Raw genomic sequence first — 25988 nt, 5'->3', positions numbered from 1 at the left:
AATCTGCTGCTCTCTCCGTCGCGCTGGAGAAGGCAGACAGTGTAGTTGAAGCTGCAGGCTGCGGCTGCGCCAGGCGGTGTGCGCCTTCTCCAGCCGGACTGCCGCGGCTTCCCCGGCCACACAGCCAGGCTCTGCGCGCGCTTCTCCGCGCGCTGCAGCTCGCAGGGCTGGAAGAGACAACCAGCAAAGCTTTTTGGAGAAAAAAACCTGAGGAAATGAGTGAATTTCTGAGAGAAAACTCAGAGAAAGGAATCGGTGAGTTTTCACTTCGACACATCTGAATAGTTTGCAGAATATTTTCTCTCCGGAGCTGCAGGTTGTTTTTCCTTTCTGGGTTCTATCTGTACATGAAGCCATGTGATGACATGACTTAGAGCTCAGTGTGAGCTGAAAGCAGGCCGTGGACCCTCCGACAGGTTGTGTTTAGTTAAACTGGGGACAGTGCGGGACGGCTGGTGGGAGGGGGGCAGCAGCCCCCCCACAACAAGCCCGCAGCTCCTGATTAACTCGGACTGAGTTTGTTAGAGAGGCGCGCGGCGCCAGTCGGCTGATGCGCCACAATAAGAACAATCTCTTGTCTCTTCATATTTACCCTGAAGTGTTGCATGCGCGCGCCCCCCCGGCCCCCACCGGCAGCCTCCTCCGCGGCTCCGCTCCCTCCGCCGCGGTGTCGGATGGGATCTGCTCCTCTTGTTTTTGGGGAAAGCAGCTGCTCTCTCTGGGTGAAGGCAGGACCGGGCCGCCAACGTCACGTCCACCAAACTGAAACAAAAAGTCTTCACCCCCCACCCCCCCCCCCCCCCCCCCCCCCCACACACACACACACACACACACACACTCCAGACTGTGGTTGTCAGACACAAGTGCGTATTTCCTCTGAACCCCTGGAAACGTAGCAGTGTCTCTGCTGCTTCCGCTGACAGCCGCACTTACAGCCCCAAACACACACACACACACACACACACACACACACACACACACACACACACACACACACACACACACACACATTTAAAAAACTAATGTCTCTTACACACCTCATCCCAACCAAAACACACAAAACCAAACGAACCTTCAGCTCCAATCAGACAAAACTAAATTATTTCACGCGCAGAAAAGCGTCACCTGCGTGTCAGAAGCCCCACGTTGCGTGAAATGTTTGCACACATTCAGCGTGTTGCACACTTGTTGCTCGGCTTTGGTTGGGCTCGTGCAGCCAGGAAAGCCCCAGCAGGCCGGAGGGGAGCGTGTCGCCCTGTGGGGCTGCTGCGTGAACACCCCCACGAGCCCCGTGCACCTGACTGGACTGGAAAACTGCAGCTTTTTATCATTTAGCTGCATGAAGCTGCAGTGAAGGAAAGCTAGCAGGATAATTACACGAACACATTAGTCTGTATTTATTTGGAATCTCCATCAGGAGTGATTTCGGAGTGATTAAGCTGCTGCTGCTTCTGGGGGCTCTGCCTCTACCTCACAGCCACGCGTGTCCGTGGGGGGAGTCAGAGATCAGCTGCAATATGCAGAAATATCAAAACTTTATTTTTCTGGGTGGGGGGGTATTTTCTCCTCTATGCTGATGATTTATCTAATTTATGACTAAATGATCTCATGATCCCCGGAAATGTCAATAAGCAGATTTGGAGGCTTAAACATGAGACGTGTAATTCTGTCACGCAGCTCCACGCAGATCCCTTCGGCCTGCTCTCCTTCTGCTTTGTCTCTCTATGTCCCTGATCTGTCCGCAACCCTGAAACACGCGCAGATGTGGAAATGTGCGCAAGAAGCCAAAGCCGCTGTGATCCCAACCTAACAGGCCAGTTTGCGCCATTTTCATCTCGAGGCGGGTTTTGTTCTTCTCTCCCTCTCCTAGACATTGTTCCCTTCTTCCTTTCATCTCTCCATCTTCTCCTCCCATCTCCCTGCATCATCTCTGCGGCTATATTTAGCGGCTAGACTGAGGCCTTGGCGCCAGACCGTTTAAGACCTGTCAGAGTCCCTCATATTTCCCCTTGTCACATGGAGAGCCGGCGACCTCCTCCTCCTCCTCCTCCTCGTCCTCTTCCTCCTCCTCCTCCTTCTCCTCCTCCTCCTCCTTCTCCTCCTCCTCCTCCTCCTCCTTTTCTCTTTTCCTCCCCCCTCCTCCTACTATAGCAGCCCCCCCCCCTCCTCCTCCTACAGTTCTCTCTGCTGAAACATTTCTGTTCAGAGTTGTGGAAAAGAATGACCCCCCCAGTCCCCCCCCCCCCCCGCCCCCCCCCCCCCCATCCCAGAAGCACGTTGTCCTGCTGCTTCCCAGTCCCGCAAAATCCCCGCAAACACCGAGGCGCGAGGTGCGACTGCAGGCTCAGGTGGGAGACCAGGTGGGGGCGCTATGGCGACCCCGGGAAGAGGGGGGGGGGGGGGGGGGGGGGGGGGGGCAGAGCTGTCACAGCAGCTCCAGACAGTCGGTCTGAGGAAGTCTGATCCTCACAGAAACTCAACTCCTTCCATCCTGCTGATGGAGGTGCCCCCCCCCGCCCCCCCCCTGCCGTTTGGCTGATCAGGTCAGATCGATGAGCAGGTGGCTGGCTGCGCGCGCAGAGGGGCGTGTTGAATAATCATTCCTACACCTAATAATTATACAAAACGAAAAAACTTTTCTTTTTCAGAATAAAAATATCTGATCTGGAATCAGGTTCCGTCAGTGCGCGCGTGCGCTCCTGCGCGTGCTCTCTTTTCCATGTGCGTCAGGTTTAAAATAAGATAAAACTGATTTGATCCAGTTTGTTTCCTCGTTAGAATCATTAAACTTTTCTGCTTTTCTGGAGTCAGAAACTTCAGGAATCATCGAAGCAGAAAAAATCTGCAGAAAACTGGAAAAATATTTTCTTACAAAAAAAACCCAGAAAAAAATCTTTTTCTTCTTTAACGTTTCACTGAGATTAATGGGGGGGGGGGATCCCTCCAAAAACGTGTCTGAAATACAGGAAAGTTCAACTCAGCTTTCATTTTTTAAAATTAAAATTAAAAATCATTTTCGACTTTTAAAAAGTTTTTATCATCAATGAGACGATTCTGATCATTAATTCACGCAGAGCCCCCCCCCCCCCAAACAGGAGCAGATGAATGCATACTGCGTCTGTTTGCGGCCTGAAAACAGCAGCAGAGGAGCAGAAAGTACCTGCAGGCCTCCGCTGCACCTCCTGCAGCTCCTCCTGCTAAACCTGGACCAGCTCCACCCAGAGAGGCCTGAAAAGCTGTTTCACATGTTTTAATGTCTCCTTGATATTAATTCATCATTTCAGCTTCACACCCCCCAGATGTGGGAAAATCTGAGAAAACACTGAAGACGAAACAGAATCAAAATGATCAAAACAAGATTTTCTGACAAACTAAATTAATTTCAGCCTGGATGCAGAAAAATAAAGCAGGTTCCGCTCAACCAGTATAAACTGGAAAACTTCCAGTACGTCCAGCGCCGCCGCGGCGGGTTTTGCGCCTCTTTAAAGCGCCGCAAACATGCGCACGTGTCTGCGGGAGAACTGATGCGCGACACCTTCATCTCTGCAGCTTTTCATCACCCAGAACCGAAACCAGGCTGAAAAATGGAGAATACCACCCCCCACCCGCGCGCCGCGTTCACGTGAAACTTTCTCCTTTAAACTCCTGCAGGAAAAATCAACTCGTTGCTCTTTTCTTTTTTTTTATTTTTTTATTTTTAATAAAAACGCATCTGAAACGAAATCTGAATGAAAATGTGAGACAACGTGTTTATTCTGAGAAATCTTTCAGGAAACAAGGTGTGTGTGTGTGTGTGTGTGTGTGTGTGTGTGTGTGTGTGTGTGTGTGTGTGTGTGTGTGTGTGTGTGTGTGTGAAGCCATCACGCAGCCATCCCCGGAGGTAAGTCTCAAAGCTTTCTATAATAATTAATAACATCTAAATAAATCCATCTAACTGTTTTACATGCTGAAAACACATAAAAATAAAATCCACACACTGCAGAGAGTGTGTGTGCAGCCTGATGTGTGTGTGTGTCCATTTAACACCAACCTCCATGTTTGTGTGAAATGTGTCACAACTTTCCGTTTCACAGGGATTTATGAGGCATTATGTATCATCTTCTCATCATAACCAGACCAACAAATCTGCTCTAACATGAAAATATGATGAGATTCCTGCTGAATCGATGAGGTTTCATTTAATTTAAATTTATCAGATTTAGTCTGAAATCTACTTTATGGTCCAGATTAAAAACAACGAAACAGATGAAAATAATGACTTTAAATCTAGAATAATTTTGGGGGGATTTGTGTTCAGATGGAGCAGGGAGAGGACGTGATGCTTCATCTGGTTGGTGTTAAACGGGAAATGGTGGCTTGCTGCGTGACACACATCTGGAAATAAAAGGTGCTTTTAGAGCTTTGTTTGGTAAATAACTGGTCTGAGCTCCAACCTGCTGACTCTGCTAAACAAGCTGCTCATGTTGTGATGCTGCAGCGCAGGAAGAGCTCTTCTCACCATGCATGAAACATAGCTGCAGTTAATCCCACATGATTGATAAGTGTTTGGCTTTCTGCTGCACTTCTCCTGCAGAATGTTCACAAATTAGGAGGCAGCAGCAGGCCTCCCCCCCCCAGCTCTGCTGCCGGCAGGAGGGCAGCTCTCTGGACCAGACACTTTGAAGTTTGCTGTAGATTAGCTCCATTTCAGGCACCTGATTCTGTGATCCAGAGTGACTTGAATCAGGGAGATTTACTGCTGTGTTCAGTGACTCTAACAGGACGCAGCGCTCTGTGAGTTAAAGCTAAAACACATCTCTGCTGGTGTGAACTTTAGAAACAGCACTTTTCTCTCTTCACTCATTTTAATTATGTATATGAATAAATGCTGAGACATGTTAAACCTGCAGGGATGCTGGTTTTCTGTGCGACACGCCGTGGCTTTGCTTCTATCTGTGTTTTTTACTGTAAAGTGTTTCTGAGAAGCTGCTGAAATAAAATAAGTTTGCTTTGCAGAGTGCAGTTTCCTTCTTGTTGCACGCTGAAGTTCTTCTGGCTGCAGTGACACAACACATCCTGTCAGCTGGAACTTATTTCTGCTTTAGTCCATGTATGTGCTAAACAAACATGTTCTGCTCCAAGCTGAGCCGACACCAACTTTATTATAAAACAACCGTGAAGAGGAATATTTTCCTTAGCTTGGACTGATGTCTCCTTCACCACCACGAGGAGCTCTTTTTAGATTTATGAAATAAATCCACATGTTTTTACTTCATTTAAAAAAGAAAAATCCGCATGTTAAACTTGAGCAATATGAGCTGATTAGCAGAGAAACAAACATGCCGTCTTGTTTTCTTGTGTCTCAGAACAAAGAGCCAGAGTCGGCCATAAAAAGTCCCTTTAACAACACTTTACTGCCTGTTAAAAAATATGGTACTAATTACCAGTGGTTCTATGTGCTGATGGTCACCGCCGCGGTTGAAATGCGAACAGCACATCAGGAGAAATCAAAAAGTGGAAAAAAACAATAACAAACAATTTCATTTCATCAACTTTTATTAAGTTTTTACTTGCATGAATGCTGGGAAAAGAAGTCAGTGTTTTATAAATCTAATCTTCCATCAACAACAAGCATTTGCTGTGAATGAGCTGGACGACATCCCGACATGCAGACGGTGGGTTATGACCTACAACGTCACTTTGCAGCTCACAGTAAAGGTGTGAAGAAGGGTTCAGATGATCAGTCCTGCTACAAGCAACATGCAGGGGAAGTCTGCAGTGCTGGAACCCAATGCAAGCAAGGAATTTGGTCAAATGCTGCTAATATACAAAATCCACCAACAGGATCGTTTCTGCTGGCAGTTAAAATCTATGTGGAAAAGCTGAGCGGGGAAGAAATCCAAATGCTTTTAGAAACATATCTCAGTTACTCTGTAAACATCTAAATTACTTCTGCAATGTAGTAATAGTGTCATCTCATTACTGCATCTTTTGTCAAATGTAATTACATGAAAATCAAAGGCATGAAAGAAGCAAATTCAATCAAAAACGTTTAGCGTGAGGCCATGAGAACAGCGGCACACAGCAGCTGGGAGGGAAGGAGGAGCTGCTACACACCACTGGCTGGAATAGACTTTTTCCCTGCTGCCTTGCTTACGGCTCGTTCACACAATAGGCACACCGTCAACCTCCAAACACACAAGCCGAGAGAGGCAGCGGGCCGAGGAGAGGACAGCACGGCTGGTCTGGGCTCCACTACAAGGTTAGAAGTAAAAACACAACACCTTCCTCTCCGTTTTATTCCAAACTAAACGTAAAATGACTTCTTCAAAGTGAGGCCTTCCCACTCCCACATCGTGAGATTTGACGTTAAACACAAAATAACTTTCACTCTGGAATGATTTTAGCTCCAAAGAGGAGAAATAAACTCCAGCCTTCACCATCCAGCAGCAGAAAAGGAGAAACTGACGCTGGACGCAGCTGGAGAAGAGAGCGGGACGCCGGGTGGACAGGTGGACGCTGGGTGGACAGGTGGACGCCGGGTGGACAGGTGGACACCGGGTGGACAGGTGGACGCCGGGTGGACAGGTGGACGCCGTGTGGACAGGTGGACGCCGGGTGGACAGGTAGACGCTGGGTGGACAGGTGGACGCCGGGTGGACAGGTAGACGCCGGGTGGACAGGTGGACGCCGTGTGGACAGGTGGACGCCGGGTGGACGCCGGGTGGACAGGTGGACACTGGGTGGACAGGTGGACGCCGGGTGGACGCCGGGTGGACAGGTGGACGCCGGGTGGACAGGTAGACGCCGGGTGGACAGGTGGACGCCGGGTGGACGCCGGGTGGACAGGTGGACACTGGGTGGACAGGTGGACGCCGGGTGGACGCCGGGTGGACAGGTGGACACTGGGTGGACAGGTGGACGCCGGGTGGACAGGTAGACGCTGGGTGGACAGGTGGACGCCGGGTGGACAGGTGGACACTGGGTGGACAGGTGGACGCCGGGTGGACAGGTGGACACTGGGTGGACAGGTGGACGCCGTGTGGACGCCGGGTGGACAGGTGGACACTGGGTGGACAGGTGGACGCCGTGTGGACGCCGGGTGGACAGGTGGACCTCGGGTGGACAGGTGGACGCCGGGTGGACAGGTGGACCTCGGGTGGACAGGTGGACGCCGGGTGGACAGGTGGACCTCGGGTGGACAGGTGGACGCCGGGTGGACAGGTGGACGCCGGGTGGACAGGTGGACCTCGGGTGGACAGGTGGACGCTGGGTGGACAGGTGGACGCCGGGTGGACGCCGGGTGGACAGGTGGACACTGGGTGGACAGGTGGACGCCGGGTGGACGCCGGGTGGACAGGTGGACACTGGGTGGACAGGTGGACGCCGGGTGGACAGGTGGACGCCGGGTGGACAGGTGGACCTCGGGTGGACAGGTGGACGCTGGGTGGACAGGTGGACGCCGGGTGGACGCCGGGTGGACAGGTGGACACTGGGTGGACAGGTGGACGCCGGGTGGACGCCGGGTGGACAGGTGGACACTGGGTGGACAGGTGGACGCCGGGTGGACAGGTGGACGCCGGGTGGACAGGTGGGCTTGGCGGCAGAGGAGAGGCGGGGGGTTATTGGAAGTTGGTGGGGAAGAGGCTGAGTGGCTGGCTCTCGTTGGTGGGCAGGGGGGAGCGGTATCCTTCGAAGTTTCGTGGTATGCTGCCGCTGGTGGAGCCGGAGCTGTTGCTGAGGGTCTCGATGCTGCCCTCCCTCTGCAGCTCTGCAGGGACAGAAACACAGAGAGCAAGTCTGCTGTTAAAGCTACAAGCTACATGGCAAGACAATAAAACAGCACATCACCCCCCCATCCGACTGTCCCCTCCACTAAACCCACCAACTCAACTCAAGACAAGGATATTGATCCCAAAAGACAAATCTATTTGCAGTCCAGTCACAGTGCAGCTAATCAGAAAGACGGCTGAAGGAATGAAACACCTGGAGAAAAGGTTCGTTTAACGAGACGGCATCATCAGCCACGACGTGCCGGGATGCACGTTTAAACGTCCCACAGTGAATCACATCTGTCTGGTCGACGCAGTCGTCTTTGAACAGGTCCTTACAGAGCTGCTCAGGCTGTTGCGGTCCTTCACCGGGTCCAGAAAACCACCAGGAACAAGAACAAGTTCAACAACTATGAATAAATGAAGAGTAAAAAGTGCATAAAGCAGACGTAGAAACATCAGGAGAGTCCGGCTTCTGCAGAAGGGAAATCCTTTCCTGACCAAGGCATTCGTAAGACGACAACCTGGACGTCTTCACCGGGAATGAGGCTGAAACCAACAATCACATCCAGCGAACAAACCGGCTCAAAGCAGGACGGTGATCTGACAACAAACCACAGATCAGGAGGACAGTTTCACCTGAAATAAACCAAACATCTGCAGCTGTCTGAGCACACTGATAACACGGATTTACTGCACATCAGACCCTGAACGAGGACCTGCTGAGGCCTTTTCACAGTGAAGCACGAGGAGCTGATCTGAAAGTACGAGATGAGATGAAAGTTTCTCTATCAGGGTGTGGAGCTGCATCGTATTAAAAACAGGAAGTGTATAAAAGCCTGGTTTTTCCACGTGCTTAGACACAGACGTTAACAAACAGCTTTGCATCCATGATGCTTTTGTTGAAAAGCAAACTGCACTGGTCCAGTTCATCCTCTGTGAAAGAAACCACAAGGTATTTCCTCAGATACTTTCAAATGATTTCATGACCGGAGATGTGAGTGGAGCAGGTCTGGAATCATTAAAATCTGTGGAGTGATTTGTTTTGGGGAGACGGATAAGGGTGGAGGTCTTCCAGATGGTTGGGATCTGTCTAAGATCTGCACACTGCTGAAAGAGATCAGTAAAAACTCCACCGAGTCGGTCAGCGCAGTGATGCAGTCTGCATGCAGATGCCTAAAGGTCCGCGTCCTCCGGATCTCAATGTTTTTAAACAAAGAAGTGTTCTTGTCTTAATAAATAATAATATTATTGACAGAGTTGAACGAATTCCTACAAAGTAAAACTTCTTCTGAAGCTGAATTATGGAAGCATGAAAAGAAGGAGTTAAAGGTGAGATGGACATGGAGATGTGAACAGAAGAGCTTCAGTTCCAGTAAACACCACTAAGTTCCTTTCTGGAACAAAAAACCTGAATGAGTGAAGTATATCTTCACACTACAAGGATGTACGTATGATACTGGTCTTCACAGGAAGCTGAGACACATAAGATTACTGCAGATGACTGAAACAAGACACGTGTGTCTGTGTCAGTAGAACACAGTAGAACATGTAGATGTTATCTATTCCTGAAAGAAAAACACATTACTTTCCCCGAAAACCAGAATATAACAGCTCAGTTCAGCTAGGAACGAGGAAAGTAATCTGTGGAACAAGTTAAGTAATCCTAAAAAAGAGTAACTTAATCCTAAGAAACGAGTAAAGTACTCCTAGAAACGAGTAAAGTTGTCCTAGACATGAGTAAAGTAATCCAAGGAATGAGTAAAGTAATCAAAGAAGACAAGTAAAGTAATCCCGGGAAAAATTAAAATGATCCTAGTAATAAGTAAAGTCATCCCAGGAACAAGCAATCCTAGGAATGAGTAAAGTAATCCCGATAATAAGTAAAGTAATCCTAGTAATAATAAGTAAAATAATCCTAGGAACGAGTAAAGTAATCCTAGGAATGAGTAAAGTAATCCCAGTAATAAGTGAAGTAATCATTGGAATGACTAAAGTAATCCTAGGAAAGGAATGAGTAAAGTAATCCTAGTAATAAGTAAAGTAATCATAGGAATGAGTAAAGTAATCCTAGTAATAAGTAAAGTAATCATAGGAATGAGTAAAGTAATCCTAGTAATAAGTAAAGTAATCATAGGAATGAGTAAAGTAAACCTAGAATTAGCAACATCCTAGGAATGAGTAATGACTTTGTCCCACAGAGATGAGACAGACGTCTCTAACCAGCAGAATCTCTACATGTTAGCATTGCTGCTGTGCTACACGTTAGCATTGTTGCTATGCTACATGTTAGCATTGCTGGCATGTTACATGTTAGCATTGCTGCTACGCAAGATGTTAGCATTGCTGCTTTACAACGCTTTCGGAGTTACCCTACCCTTGGTTTTTATCAGAGGACAGGACTCCGGCAGAGTGAAATATTATAGGAGAGGGGCTAGCTTCAAGTCAGGATGGAAGGGGTCCACTGCCTTTTGGTGGCTGCATGAAATGGGTTCTTAAGGAAAATAGGTCAGAACTGCTAGCCTGCATCTTGCTAATTTATAGGTTAATAATCTCAGACCCCATCCATCTCTTTCATGCCCAGACTTTCAGGCCAAAAATCTGACTAAGTCCTTTTAAAGTGGGTTTTACAGCAACATGCGCCGCTCAGATTTCCTTTCTCACACTCCACCTTCAGCAAGGTGGAGGAAATACCACATCTGTGTGATTTATCCACAGTGTCAGAGAAGATCAGCTCATTCTGGACACAACCATCGTTCTCCGGGTAACACTCAGCATTTCCCTGACACATCACACTGCTCCTTAGCCCCCCCCCAACATCCCTCCCTGCATACTGACCAGGCTGCTCCGGTCAGGATCCCTGCAGAAGGAACTCATTACTGTTATTACATGCTGTAAAGCAAATCCGTCGATATGAGGACAGAATGGCGTGCGCTTAAGTGGCAGCGCAGTATTAAGACTGTGATGCATGTAGTGTATTGTGACGTCCATCAGTCGTCTGGCTGTGTTTAATCTGCCGCCTGGCTGCTCTGCTGACGGGCCCTGGTGCCCTGGAATCAGCCACCAGCTTGAATCCATGACAGAATATAAGCGTCATCTACAAATTGGGAGGAAAATTTTAGTAGTAAATGTACATGAGAGGTTAAAACGTCGCTGTTCAGGCATGCAGTGGCTAGCAGAGTGAGGAGACGGGATCAAGAGGATGTATCTGTGCAGGATCTTGCAGCTTGTAATAATAAAAAAGTATGTGGAGAATTTTTTCTGTTTGTAGAACCTCAAACGTTCATCATACAGTTGTGCTCATATTTATTCATACTCTTTCATTAAAGAAGGAAAAAAACAGCTGCCTGTAAAATAAGCTGAAATTAACTAAAGTAATAATAAATAAAAATTTTATGAAAATCATGACATTATTTTCTAATTCTGGTTCAATAGAAATATTTTTTAAAAAGCAAAATAAAAGATGATTTATTACATATTCCATCAGTAATAAAGTAATATTTAGTTGAAGAATCCTTTAATGTTTCCGCTCCAGTCAGGTGTTTTCTGTTCCTCTCAGTCAGACTTCTGCACCTGTTGACAGGTATTTTGTCCCACTGTTCAACAGAAAAGTGTCTAATTAGTCCTGGATCAATTTGTTTGTTTGGTTTTTTTTCTTTCTTAAATTAAATAAAAAAAAACAGTGTCTTATATTACTATATTATATTTTTTGCAAATTATTAGTTGTTCCTTTTTTAAGTCTCCAGTTATTTGAGTGCCTGTTGTAAATTCAGCCTTTTCTTTAATGAAAGGGGATGAATACATATGAGCACAACTGTAGCTTGTTCATGTAATCTGCAGCTACGGCTGCAGTTTTACTAATTCTTCAGCTGTCTGTCAAAAACAAACCGCGCAGGAACAGGAATACTAGTTAACTTTAAAGCCTTCTTAAATTCATACCGCGCCGACATCAAGCCACAGCGGAAGTTTAATGTGTCCCACAGATGTACGGAAGCTGGAGTGGATCCCGTCTCTGTCAGGAAATGGGAGCTTCTTGCTCGGGCTCAGGAAACCTCATACAAACCGCGGTGTTATTATCCCGGCAAACATGCCATGTGCCACGCTGCAGTGTTATCCCAGCCTGATGCCAGCTCTCCCACCCCCCCTCCACTTTAATTCCCCAACACCACACAGGGCTGATGCACTGCAGTAATCCTGAGCAGAGGTGAGCACTGCGCGTTCATACTGCTTAGGCTCACATAATATGAGGATTTATGGTTGAAAATGCTAATAGCTGCTAGTTTTACCTTATAAAACCCCTTTTGTTTCTTGTCTGTGGTGATCTTTTGGATATTTTTGCTTCATTATGAGGTAAAGGATGACAAGCTGCTTTCCACATGCAGTAATTATGTTAAATAAACAAAAATAACTGCAGTACTTTTACACGTTTCACTTCATGCGATTGTTTATTGTAGCAGCAACTTTTTTCTACATGTACTGAATACCGTTTCTCTTTTATGTCAGTCTATGAATGTTTTCTGCACCTTGTAAGTGTACTACTAATGTTGTTGTATTGTGTGGAAAGACAATAAATTTATTCCTGTTCTGAATGTTGGGAGAATATGTAGGTTGAGGTGCAGGGAAAATAAAATATTATTTTTACAGGGCAACTATCAGCCAAAAACCTGCAAACCAGTAATATAAGAGATGATGTAATACACATTTTTATATGCATGCACAAGGGTGGAGCTGGAGCGATATGGGTCATCTGTGATGATAGCCGTTCCAGTCACGGCTGCAGCCCAGCAAAGACGATGCTGGAGCTGCTGGGGAGGAGACTTGCAGCAGGACATCCAAGGGTCAAATGTTCGGTTTTACCCATTTCTAACACCTAATTGTTCATGTAAACCTGTAAAAGTCAGTGTTAACTCAGCTCCTCCCACTTTCTGCACCACTAACCATGACTACCAGCCACTGTGCTTCCTGCTTGCCTTTTTGCCAATCCCAGCTAGCCCAGCTGGATCTGCTGTTCACTGTTGCAGTGTTATTGTAGGCGCTGTAAGCTGCTGAACGCCCAGTAAAGCCCCAAAGGCCCTTTCTAGTGCTGCCTAATCCACCTCATTGTGCGACGCCTACCAGCTATTCAACAAGTCTTAACCTCTCACGCCCCCGACACAATCCCCTGCTGCTCTAATGTTGGGGATCTGTTCCTCTGGGGCTGATGTCACAAGGTAAAGTAATATGGTTATTTACAAGGTTTGTTTTGTGCAACGTGATGTGTAGATAATTCTGGGCTGGAGGGAGGCCAGCGAAGAAATGGAAACTACTGAGGCGTTTGGCAGATATGGGCTGTTCTAAGATCTGATTCCACTGAACAATATTTTCTATTATTTACTGGCTCAACTTTCAATATATGATTTGCAACTAAAAAAATGACATTTTTTAATAAAAAAGCTAAAAACAGTGTGTATGTGGGTTGCGTCATGCAAGGATTTAAAATTCTGGACTGAAAACTGTAAGCTGTTCCTTGCTGTTTTTGGTCAGATGATTTTTGTTTGTTTTTAATGTAGAAACATGCAGAAGCAGAAACATTTTAACCCCAGTTAGCATGCAGACGTGATGTTTCCATGTAGACGTGATGTTTCCATGCAGACGTGACGTTTCCATGCAGACGTGATGTTTCCATGCAGAAGTGACGTTTCCATGCAGACGTGACGTTTCCATGCAGACGTGACGTTTCCATGCAGACTTGATGTTTCCATGCAGACGTGACGTTTCCATGCAGACGTGACGTTTCCATGCAGACGTGACGTTTCCATGCAGACGTGAAGTTTCCATGCAGACGTGACATTTCCATGCAGACGTGACATTTCCATGCAGACGTGACATTTCCATGCAGACGAGATGTTTCCATGCAGACGTGACGTTTCCATGCAGACGTGATGTTTCCATGCAGACGTGACGTTTCCATGCAGACGTGACGTTTCCATGCAGACGTGACGTTTCCATGCAGACGTGACGTTTCCATGCAGACGTGACGTTTCCATGCAGACGTGATGTTTCCATGCAGACGTGACATTTCCATGCAGACGTGACATTTCCATGCAGACGTGACGTTTCCATGCAGACGTGACATTTCCATGCAGACGTGACGTTTCCATGCAGACGTGACGTTTCCATGCAGACGTGACGTTTCCATGCAGACTTGATGTTTCCATGCAGACGTGACGTTTCCATGCAGACGTGACGTTTCCATGCAGACTTGACGTTTCCATGCAGACGTGACGTTTCCATGCAGACGTGATGTTTCCATGCAGACGTGACGTTTCCATGCAGACTTGACGTTTCCATGCAGACGTGACGTTTCCATGCAGACGTGACGTTTCCATGCAGACGTGACGTTTCCATGCAGACGTGACGTTTCCATGCAGACGTGAAGTTTCCATGCAGACGTGACATTTCCATGCAGACGTGACATTTCCATGCAGACGTGACGTTTCCATGCAGACGAGATGTTTCCATGCAGACGTGACGTTTCCATGCAGACGTGATGTTTCCATGCAGACGTGACGTTTCCATGCAGACGTGACGTTTCCATGCAGACGTGAGGTTTCCATGTTCCTTCTTCCTGCTACTATCTACCTGCTATCCTCACTGCAGCACCTCCACCTCAGCTGCATCCCAAACGTCTTCCTGGCTTTATTCCAGCCATAGAGGATCATTATTTTCCTGCTTTTCTCATCACTTGTTGATCTTTGGCTGCTCCTGATTGGACGTTACCGTCAGTTTAAGCTCTCTGATTGGTGGAAAGTCTGACAGGAAGTGTCTTCATCATCATGTCCAGGTGAAAATAGAGGTCTCTTAGCAACATGGTAGTGATGGTGATGAAGATGTGATAAATAATGGTGGATTTACCATCTAGAGTCTCTGAATAAACACTACATGTTGTGTCTGGATTGTAAACCTCCTGGACGGATAGAAACGCTGGAAAACCTCCACAGGTCTGCTAAAAGGTCAGATATCCATCAGAATCCCCCCCACAGAGTTACACACTACTGTTCCTGAGACGCTGAGGATGCCATAAGTGACAGTGCTCGAGGCTGCTGGAGATGATTTGGTGGAGTTTCAAGGGTTAAATGTCAGTGAGAAATAAGCATTACAAGGAAAAAAGAGCTTTGTGTCCAGGTATCTACATGTACAGCAGATACCCACTTCAGAGTTCTGCTGCTGCTGGAGTTACTGCGTCTGCTGGGACATCACCGACGGCCAGACTTCAAACGAATATACAAGTCGACACAAGATGCAGGGCTGGAAAAAGCTATCAGTGAAACAACAGCAGATGCCACAGCTTGAGATAACAGAGGTTTTTCAGGCCAGAGTCGGGGGGGAGGGGGGAGGGGAGTGACATTTAACTCTTTATTTCCTTCTTCCAAAATTTGACACATCTTACAACTCAGCAGCTACTGCCTCATCCAGCAGAGAGATATTCTGATGGAGCTGTCTGAAACTCTCTAGTCTGCACCCTGGGCTGTGAACAGGCCTTAATCCTCTTACACTCTCACACAAACACACACAGATGCCAGTATACACACTTTCCTTTTCATACAAACACTGTCCAAATCTACTCTCACATGGAAACTACAACAAACAGTGTAGTCGGAGCTGAAAAAGCCTCAAGGACGCGTCGTTGCAGGTCTGCCACATTTTCACCTTTTGTTTTCATCTCATCGATCATGTTCTTCCTATCTGTCAAAAACATGATGTTAGAACATTGTAACGGCGAAACCAGCATGAAGCAGGCTGTACGCAGGTTTGTCTTCCCTCCGTTTGTCTGGATGTTTCCTGCTCCTCCTTCAACCGTCGGCTCGGCTCTGCAGCCACCGAATCATACACGTCTGGCATTTTAGACGCATCATAAACATTTTGCGTTTGACAGACTAGTTATTCCTTTTTCAACTAAAAATGATGGATAATAAATCATATTTCAATCTGCAGCGTGGAGACATCTTTCACAGAGAAGAAAATCCTTTTAGTGTCAGAGAGAGCGTCCCTGTGTGTGTGCAGACGTTGGCTCTGACACACTCCAGTCCACATGCAGCGAAGCTTCATGCTTCTCGCTGGGCTTTAACGGCTGCTGGACCAATCAGAGATTACATCAGCACTTCGCTCGGTTGCTCCTGTAGGTTTGTGTCCAAAGTCCGCCGTTGTTGCTTTCCACTGTTCACCAGCTCAAACATACATGGCTGACATTAAACCGATCCAACAGCCTATGAATTCATTCATTTGTTTCAGGTGAAGTCACCTGAGGTGCTGCGTAGCCAATAGCAACAGTGCTAGCCAATCAGAGTGGTTCCACCAGGTGCGTTTCTGAGTCCCAGAAGCGCCGTCGCCGTCCACTTCGCTGCTTCATTCTACTTTTGCTGCTTTGAAGCCACATGAAGCGAAGCAGAGCGGATGGTTCAGGCAGGAAGTGGATCCAGAGGATTTTATCTTCAGACAACGGATCACATTTTACACCAACAGTAAAGCTGTCAGGTCTGGCTTGATGCTTCCAACTGTGGACAACCAAGCTTTTATGCTGGAGGTGGAAAGCTGCAGCGGGTACATGAGACCTGCTCGGTCTCGATAAATAACTTCTTTGCTGGTTTTTTTGTTTTCTTCTGAATCACGTGCACTGAGAGTCCAACCAGGACAGATGTTCTGCTCTGCTGGAATGCAGGGCCAGGTGGAGCTACTCTGCATGGTTTCCTCCATGTGTCTGCGACGTGGAACCCTGGGATAAGGGTGCATTCCCACCGGGGTGGTCCGCTGGACTCAGGCCGACTTGGGACTCGGTTCAGTTGGGGGTGCAATGTTCAACCAAGATTTAATTCCTGCTGCCTTTGTTTTAAATAACATGCTCTGCTGCACCATGACTTCCTGACGGAGACGAGAACCAGCGAAGAGGAGAGCTGGTTTCATGTTCTGGCTAAACATGGACGAATGTTTGTCTTGTCAGCCAAAGAAAAGGTCATTTTAATTCTTTTATTTTTATTTTAGATTTTTATTTTGTGTCCAGATTTTATTTTTTTAATGTGCAGTATTTAATTTTTAATGGTGCAGTGTTGTTGTTTGTTTTATTGTTTTATTGTTCAGCACTTTGGGCAGCTGCTGCTGTAGAAATGTGCTATATAAATAAACTTGAACTGTGCTGATATCTGCGAGCTACAATACAGCGCAAAATACACATTTAAATCCTCAATATAAACAAGTTTAGTTGCTTCACATAATTTCTACAAGTCAGACTTTCGGTACGTCTGTTTTTATTTATGGATTCACTGTTTGGTTCTGTTTTTATTATCAACCTCTCTGAAAACAAAGAAAGTGGAAAAATGAGCTTCAGCAGCAACAACAATAAAAACAGGATGATGGTTAATAATCTGTGTACACCATGATTTCTAAATCATATTTTTGAACGTGTGGTTGGTCTTTGTGCTGCTTATCTATTGATACATCCATTTTACATCATTTCTAATCTGACAGCTGAGGCTGAAAACATCATGGTGCATAATGACTGGGATCAAATGGATTAAGTGTCTACACGCATGTTGACGTTAAAAAACAAGCAAGCAGAGCAAAAGCAGAGTTTTGACACCAGACCAGGTAGCTTCCATCCACCCAGCTCTTCCTAAAACACTCAGATATGGATTAGATATTCATGCCAGCTGATTGTTTTTGACCAAACTGCGTAACCCCCTCCACCTTCTTCAGCAGCACTTTTTATCCTGTTTTTGGCGTTTCATGACGTGCCAAATGTTTTCAGTTAGAGAAAGGTCTGGTGCTCATTTGCATTAACATGCACATAAATGGCTCCACCGAGAGAAAAAGAACTGCTCGACACTTAAAGAGGGAAAGGGACTCTCTGCATGCTGAGACCACCTTCACACGGCCGAACATTCACATGCCTGCATGAGGCTTTAGGCTTCAACCGACCCAGCACCAACGGCACAAGTTAAATCATATCCAGAGCAGACATGACGGATGTTCGACACACGAGAGCGCGTCATCATCACTGCATGAGCCATTTCTCTGCACAATCCTTAGAAAGCTGTCCAGTTGGACGACTGAGCCCACATTAGGGGGAAAGCTCATTAACATGTACCGGAGATCATCCTGATGGACTGTGAAAAGCCAGGCTTAACACACCCTCCTGTGTAAAGGAGCGCCCACATTAATGCAGATGGAGACACACACACCATACGCAGCATATCAGCAGAGATGATGTGCAAACACAGCCACATGCAGGACGTTAAAACCTCTTTAAAACCTGGAGCAGGTTTAATGAATGCATCCTCGTTTGCCATTTGACTGGGAGCGTTTTCAGAGGAGACAACAGCGTGAACGGCAATAAAAGTCCTGAGTTCATCAACACGTTACCTAATCATCCACCTTTAGAGACTACGGTAATCACAGCAGCTACAGCTCCTTCTGCAACATCACAGGCCGGCAGCTGCTGCCATGAATCACTACAGTCAACAGGTTGCGTGATTAAGGGACAAGTGGAAAAGAAAATGAGAGATTGATGGGGGTAGTTCAGGCCCCTGAGCAGGGACTTTCTCTCGCTCTTCTCGGACCATATATTCCAAGCCTCAGCAGCTCCACATCCACAGCTGACCACAACTTTCCCAGCGGCTGCTCATTAGAGTGTGTTATAAAGGGTGCCAACAGCAGGCCGGGACACTCCTGACACCCTATGTGGGCCGCTTTGAATTAGGCCTCTAATGAAAAACTAGTGGTGACCGAGACTTTGCCTGCCTGCTTACCCGGAGCAGACCGACAGCCGCCTCACCACCGGACACGTTTGGAACTACTTTACAGAGCGACTGGTGCTCTCAGTGCAGCGAGGCCCCGCCTGCTGTCTAACGTACCTGAGCGTGCTCAGATTGGATGTTTCTCACAGGGAACGCAGATAAATCTGCAAAATGAAAGATTCTCAGACTTTCTGAATTAAATTAGATTCACGTTAGCAAAACAGAATTTTTAAAAGTTCATCATATTTTAGTTTTTATTGTGCATTGCTGGTTTTATGGGACTTTGCTAAAAGGTGACAGAAGACAAACTTTTGTTTAGTCTGTAAACAAGATTTCTTTTCAAATGAAATCATCTTTTTTAGACTTACGGTGTAGGACTGTTTCTACAAGCCAAGGCTACATGAAAAGAGATCAATCTCTCAGATATGTAATATAAAGTAACCATCCCATTGGTTTGTCTTCCATCTGTCATCCATCTCCTCGCTGTAATTCACTGGAATTCTGCATTTAGATGCGTGTTTGAGGTTTTTACGTCTTTTCCCGTCATGTAATCGTCCCTGTGTGAGCAGTTTGAGAGGAAACTGCGTATGGTGGTGCAGAGCTCTGAAATCTAACCTGAACACGTGTACGTTTGCTTTGATGTCTTCTGACAAGCATGTTGGGAGAATCCTGCCATGGTTTCGGACAGGAGGGCTGGTCTCAGCTGAAAAAGGTTGCTGGTGTTGGTGTCTGCTGAGAAAACTGATGGACAGCACAGCGTCAGGAGGCTGTCGCTCGGCATCACATCTCCAACATGACCAGCTCCACGTCCAAGGAAAGAGGCGCATAAAGCTGGGCACTGTGGGTGAGTGTGTGTGTGTGTGTGTGTGTGTGTGAGAGAGAGAGAAGTTTGGTATTTTCAGACTTTTCAGCATTAACATGAACAAATCAGAAGGAAAACCTGTGGCTGCACAGTGACTGCCATGTCCACTGGTCCTTTAGCTCAGAGTTTCTAACTTTTGCCATCATCCCACCCTCCCCCAACCCCCCCGGCCAGGTGCCATCTCATCCAGTGGTTCCCAACCCGGAACCTGAAGCTTTGACTCTTCATAAACAGTGAGATTAAATCAAGGCCCACAGAGATGAGTTGAGGTGCATTGGATTGAGTCTTTGTTTTGGCCTCAGGGTCACGAGGAAGCTGGAGTCTATCATACCGCACCATCTTTACCGGAAATAAACTGGTCACATGACCACAGATCAGAGACGGACATCTTTTCACGAATGCCACGGGTCATGGGATTTCTGCGGTATTCCAACAGGATGGGAGTCCTACTGTTCATCATGTGACTGGGACGGTGCAGGATGAAAAGCTAACGGGAGCAGGCGGGAGCTGGAAGCAACCAACCAGCAACCAATAGTTCTGCACCGTAACTCGAGTAGAGAAGAACTACATTACCCAGAAGCCACTGCGGCTCCTGCCCACTGCTTCCCGTCGGAACTGAGTTTAGAAAAAGGAATTGAGTTAGAAACACCCGCGGAGGAACCAATGTGGATTATTTATAAGTAAGGATGATTAGGTTTGTAGAATTTAATCATTTAATCAAATTCATCTAATGGCATAAAGACTAAATAAAGTTTTAAAAATGGGAGTGGGAATCATTCTGAGTGGGAGTGGCATGGGACTGGGAGTGATTTTATCTGTGATTAGGACGGGACCGGTCTTTTTATTTAGCTTTGGCCCAGTATCAGGATGGGACAAGATGCTTTCTGTGGGAGTGGGACAGGAGTGAAAATCACCTCCCATGTCACCCTCGACCCCAGATTCACATCTGAGGAAACGTCCATGCAAGAAAGTGTTTCCATCAAACTCCTACGATGTGTTTCTTTAACAAAACGTCTGAAAAACCAAGTCATGAGAGTGTAAAAAAATTTTGGGAAGTTTTTCTAAACGTAGGTGTTTCCATGAGTGTTCAAATCACGTTAAATGATAATAATCACAACTAAATTCATTTCATCAGTAAAATCTCTGGTTGGTCTCATGGAAAATGTCTAAACAACATTAAAGATCTCCTCTCCTGACGTTTTCCTTCCAGACTTTTCCAGAACAGGACATATTGGGAAATATGGATTCTATCAGTAGATTTCCACTCTCCTCTGTGGAAAATGATTTTCCACAGAGGAGGACATAGACTGCATATATAAAAGATGGGCGGAGCCTCTGTGACATCACCCGTAGGTTTCTGAAGAGCTGAATTTGAAGCTCGGTGGGCGGTTCCTACCATCACCATCTTGGCAGGGGCGTGCGTGTCGTATCGCCCAGAAAATACAAATATGGGCAAAGAGGTGGAGCTGAGAGGGGGGCTGTGAGCGTCATGGTGGATGACTGACATCTAGCAAACTCTGAGCTGCCTGTAGCTAACCAGCTAACGGAGGTAAGCGGGCTAAAGCTAAGTCACGTTGTTAACCGGCTAAAAACCGCGGTTGTTCTACGTTCTTCTGACTTGAAGCGGGAGATCGGGTACCTGTCAATCAAAAGGACACGCCCCTAAATATGCCGAACTTTGAGATGAAATTACTTTTAAACAGGTGAGTTAGAAAAACATTCACTCCCCCCACAGTTGTCATGAAGGTAAACCTGACCTATTAAACCTAAAATGGATTTTTGTACCAGGCTGTAAACATGTTTATTCCTGCTGTAAACATGTTTATTTCTGCTGTAAACATGTTTATTCCTGCTGTAAAGATGTTTATTTCTGCTGTGAAGTTGGTCTTTTTAACATGGGAGTCTATGGGGATTTGCTCTGTTTTGCAGCCCCTAGTGGATGAAGGGGGAACTGCAGTTTTATGTACTTCCACATAGGCTTCACTTTTAATCGCCGGAGGTTGCCGCTTGGTTTTCCCACACCTTGTTTACAGAGATCCGCTCCGATTTGATCTGTCCTGCAGCAGACCTGTTGATGATCCCACGAACCCGTTTTAAGACCCGGGGAGACCGATCTTTTAAAGCTGTTGCTCCCCGTCTCTGGAATGAGCTTCCCCTGGATCTGTGCTACTCTGGATCTGGAGTAGATGCTTTTAAAAACCTCTTAAAAACTTATTTTTTTGGGCATTTTAGCCCCAAATAGACTCGGTGACACTGCTGTGTATTTATCCTGTTTTTTTCCACACGTTGCAGGTTTTCCATGTTTTTGTTGTTGTGCAGCACTTTGTGACCTTGTGTCTATGAAAAGCGCTATATAAATAAAGTTCATCTTAAACTGTCTCATCTTCTTTATGTCCACGTTTATTCCAGCATCATCTCTTTGTCCAATCAGATCACTTCTGACAAACAGCTGATCACGTGATCATCCTCAGTCCATGATTACTCCTCTCCCTCTGACTGTCAGCTGCTTTTCTTCTGTTTTGCTATTTCTGATTGTTTTTATTCAGCTTTTCTAAAATAAATCTCTTTATCTTCATTATCTTCGCTTCTCCTAAAAACTGACTCTTGTTTCTAAAATATTTAGTTTTCACTGTTTTATTGTCCATTTTCTATTTTCAGACATGCTGCTTTGAGTTTTCTGTCCCGAAGCTTTGACGTCTGTAGTTTTACACTCGCCCTGCTCCAGATGGAAGGAAGAGCATACTGGGCTGACTGGGAACCAACTCCATCTTTTGCAACAGTTTGTGCTGAGCTGCCATCCTGACAAAGTTTCCGCTGGCAGTGGTCTGATTTTCCTTCAGTCAGTCAGCTTGTTAAGACATTCACTCCTTTACCAGCAGAGGAGGTTCAGAAGTTCCGCTTTCCTGTTTTACTTTGTCAGGTTCTATTTCCAGTCATGTTTCTAAACCTGAGTATCTTCTGAAGCCTCAAAGCATCGACGCTGCAGCGCTGCAATGATGTTGACAATCATCGTTGCATCGGTACTCAGACACATTGCTAAAGGTAACGTCAACAACACCCAGATTTTTCCTTCTGAATGGCTGCGGTTACAGGATGTTTTTTAATTCTGAGTTAATAGCTTGGAATTAACGTATTCTCCTACGTGTTTATATGAAAATAATGATTGTGTACGTTTACATGAAACACGTCTTACTTAATTCCTCCTTAGAGTGGCGGGTTGGGAGGGGTTCTGATTGGACAGAGGGTGCACATGACGTATGACGTACACCGGAAATAAACAAAGTTGTCTCCCTGCTTCTCGTCTTTTCAGTCGTAACTTGTAAAAACTACATAATAAGAACCAGTTTCACCGCTATTTTTATTATAAATATGAAGTAGCAGCTCAACACCAGCATATTACTTCACTTTCTGCAGCAGCTGAGAAGGAGAAGAAAGACAGACCACCGAACACGGGAGGTAAAACAACGTCATCGAGACAGGACAAGGTAACGAGCATGCTCAGAACGACCAGAATTAACTTAGAGCGGAACGAAGGTTTACATGACAGAGGAATTAAATAGTTCGGGATTAAAATGCGAATAAACCAGACACTTACATCGGAGTTAAGTTTAATTCCGAATAGAAATTAGCATTAGGAATGAAGTGTTTACATGGTCATTTTTCATCAGTTTAAAGTGAAATTAACTTTTAATTAAAGTTAAACAGGAATGAAAACTCCCATGTAAACACACGGATTGAAGTCCCACTACCAACTACACACACACACACACACACACACACACACACACACACACACACACACACACACACACACACACACACACACACACACACAGTTCTCAGATCTCTGTGAGGCCGTTTGTAGAAAAACTGTGAAATTAGAGTCGAAGCAAATGAAAGCAAACTCATGTAGAACTACGGAGCTGGTCAGAAGAAGAACAAGGTTCCATTAAGTCTAACACCAGCGTACTAGGGGTAGTTGTGTAAAGGTCAACCCTGACAAACGCACAAACACACACCGAATACACACCGTGAGTTGAGCTGGTCAGCAAAGAGCAGCAAAGCCTTTAAAAATCTTCCTGAGCAGGAAGGCAGAGCATCCATCACATATACAGCAGAGAAGCAATGCTTCACTGAAGATAATTGTCACTAATGAGTTTGAATTAATATAAAGTTCACATTTAGGGAAAAAAGTCAGCTTTTAACCAAAGGTTTGGGCTTTTTTTTTTTAAAAAGAGGTTAGATGTGAGTGAAAGCAGAGAAGACAAGAAAGCCACCAGGATGCCCAGACAAAGAGTCTGATGAGGACTCATCAAGCTATTAAAACCTGTAAATGTCCTGATGTGAGTTGTTCCATCTAGACTTAGCATCTTTCTTTTTATTTACACAAACACTCAAAGTACTCTGTGGCAGGTTGGTTTCATCAGGTGCAAATCACAGCTGGAAACATCACTGACCAAGTAAAGAACAAGTCAAGACAATGAAAAGGCTTTTCTGAACAACTTTAAATCCATTAACAGAAAAAGCTAATTAAATTTAATTAATTTAATTAAAATTAAACACAAAACAACCTGAAACGGAAGATAAGTACCGCTGCCGTCTTCTGATGGAACATTACCGTTTGTGGAGCATGTTTTTCTAATTGTTCAATTAGATGTCTTCCTGCTTCTGTTTGAGTTGTGTGGAGAGGAAAGAAAGAATCTCTGCAGCACCTGCATCATGACCACACTCCTCACACATCAGCACGAATCGTTTTAATGTGATGAGCTTTCATTCGGACACGAGACATCCTACATGCACAGATTTCCTTTCTTATGGATGCAAAGTAAAGAATTGAACAAGATCCATGTCTGTGTTTCTGAGCAGATTAATGAACTTTATCTGCTGTAAATATGTTCAAGATAAATCAGTGCTAATGCTTCGTTTGTGCCAACATTTTATGCATGCAAACATTTTTCCTTCAGTTTTAGATAAACTCTTTTCTACTTTATAATGTCAGGACAAACAAATTCATATGAAGTGAGTTATTTAACCTGCAACCTCTCCTGAGACGCTCTGATCCATTTTTCTCATCTCTTTTTATAGTTTGGGTATAAACTAGTCAGATGAATTTTTACATTAACTTTTGTTTTAGGTGAAACATTTTAAATCCGGCGTCTTTTCCTCTCATGTCTTTTGTGTCTTTTCACATCTTTTTATGTTCTTTTTGTTGCATTTTGTGCATCTGGGGTCCTTTGTGTCCTAAAACATCCATGTACAAAAACAGCTATAAAGCCAACTTTATTTTTTCCATGAATCACTTCAGCAACAACAGACCTGCTCAAAACTACCAAACATTCAATCATTTTCAAGAGTTTAATCTATAAAATACCAGAAAATGTGAATTATTTCAGGTTTTACCAACAAAACAAACAGGAAAAAACAGAAGTATTTTCCATAAAAGAAACGTCAGGAGGATGCGTCGTTGGTGGCGAACAGGTCCTTGGATAGTTGAAAGATTTGCAGCTAAACTGATCATACATCTTATAAAAAAAACTCCCAGTGGGATGAAAAATTTCCGTTAACTTCCAGCGAAATGACATATTTTAATCTCACAGTGATTCCCGTTTAAAACTATTCATTGTTTCATGGCTGCAGTTCACTTGTAGGAAAGGACGGGAGATTTTTTCTCAGCAGGTACTGGCCATACTGGCCAGGTATGGAGCCGTTGGACCACCATGAGGTGCTAAGAGTCATTTCTCTGTGTTTGTGTGTATAAAATCATTTTTGAACTATAAAATGTTTTTTTTTTAAATTAATTTTGCACATATTCAGAAATTCCTGTTCCTGGTCCTCAGCTTTGTGTTTGTTGTAATAAATGATGCAGAAATTCAGAAATCAGCCTGGCACACAGGGTTAAAGTGTAGCGAACACATTTAGTTATTTACGCATGTCGTCTTGCTCACATGTTTCTGATTTACGGCCAGACTTTGGTCTCATGGCCATCACCATCAGGGCGGACATCATTAATTCATTTTCTTTCCATGCTGGATATCCAACATCTGATTTGATTGTTTAGTCTATTAACTGTTCTTACTCTGAGGAAGTGCAGGTTTGTCTCTTTTGTCGTTGGATTATAGTCTGTTGGTATTTCCTTGATCAGCTGGTAAAAAAATCCACTTTGCTTCTTGTATGTTTGAATTTACTCTTTTTGCTACGACTTGAGATTAGCTTTGTTCATTTGCCCTCCTTTAACCTTTAAAAGCTAATTCTGTCTTTTCTGCCATTTTTAGTCCATCTGTTTCATTTCTAATATAAAAATACATTGTTTTCCCCAGTAAGTGGTTATGAACTACTATAAAACATAAAAAGCATGCGGTGGCATGGTGGCGACAAACAATAGGTGGTCCGATCCTGCTGTTATGACTTTTAAAATCACCATCAAAGCTAATTTTTTAAGATGCTTCGTCCCAAAATCAAAGCCTGGATCACCAGTGACCTGAAAAAACAGCGGGACATGAAGGGAAAGCCTTCAGGGATCCTCGCAGCACCAACAAGTAGTCAAAGAGATCTTTTTTTAATGCTGTTATCATGGATCAGTCATTTGGGGTTCACCGTATAGTCTGA

General features: G+C 45.2%; 1 protein-coding gene across 2 annotated transcripts in view; it reads right to left on the bottom strand.

Moving 5' to 3' along the window:
* Nucleotides 1-7430: 7430 nt before the first annotated feature.
* bcas3 (BCAS3 microtubule associated cell migration factor) overlaps nucleotides 7431-25988 on the bottom strand; it is a 464427-nt gene continuing 445869 nt past the window's right edge. For both annotated transcript variants that reach the window (XM_079246567.1, XM_079246566.1), the window contains one exon: nucleotides 7431-7750. In XM_079246567.1, coding sequence (XP_079102693.1) covers nucleotides 7602-7750 — 149 coding nt within the window. In that variant the 3' untranslated portion in view covers nucleotides 7431-7601. The remainder of the gene's footprint in view (nucleotides 7751-25988) is intronic.

This window comes from Telmatherina bonti (genome assembly GCF_933228915.1).
Source record: "Telmatherina bonti genome assembly, chromosome: 9".
Lineage (NCBI taxonomy): Eukaryota > Metazoa > Chordata > Actinopteri > Atheriniformes > Telmatherinidae > Telmatherina > Telmatherina bonti.
This window is presented reverse-complemented; position numbering and strand designations above follow the sequence as displayed.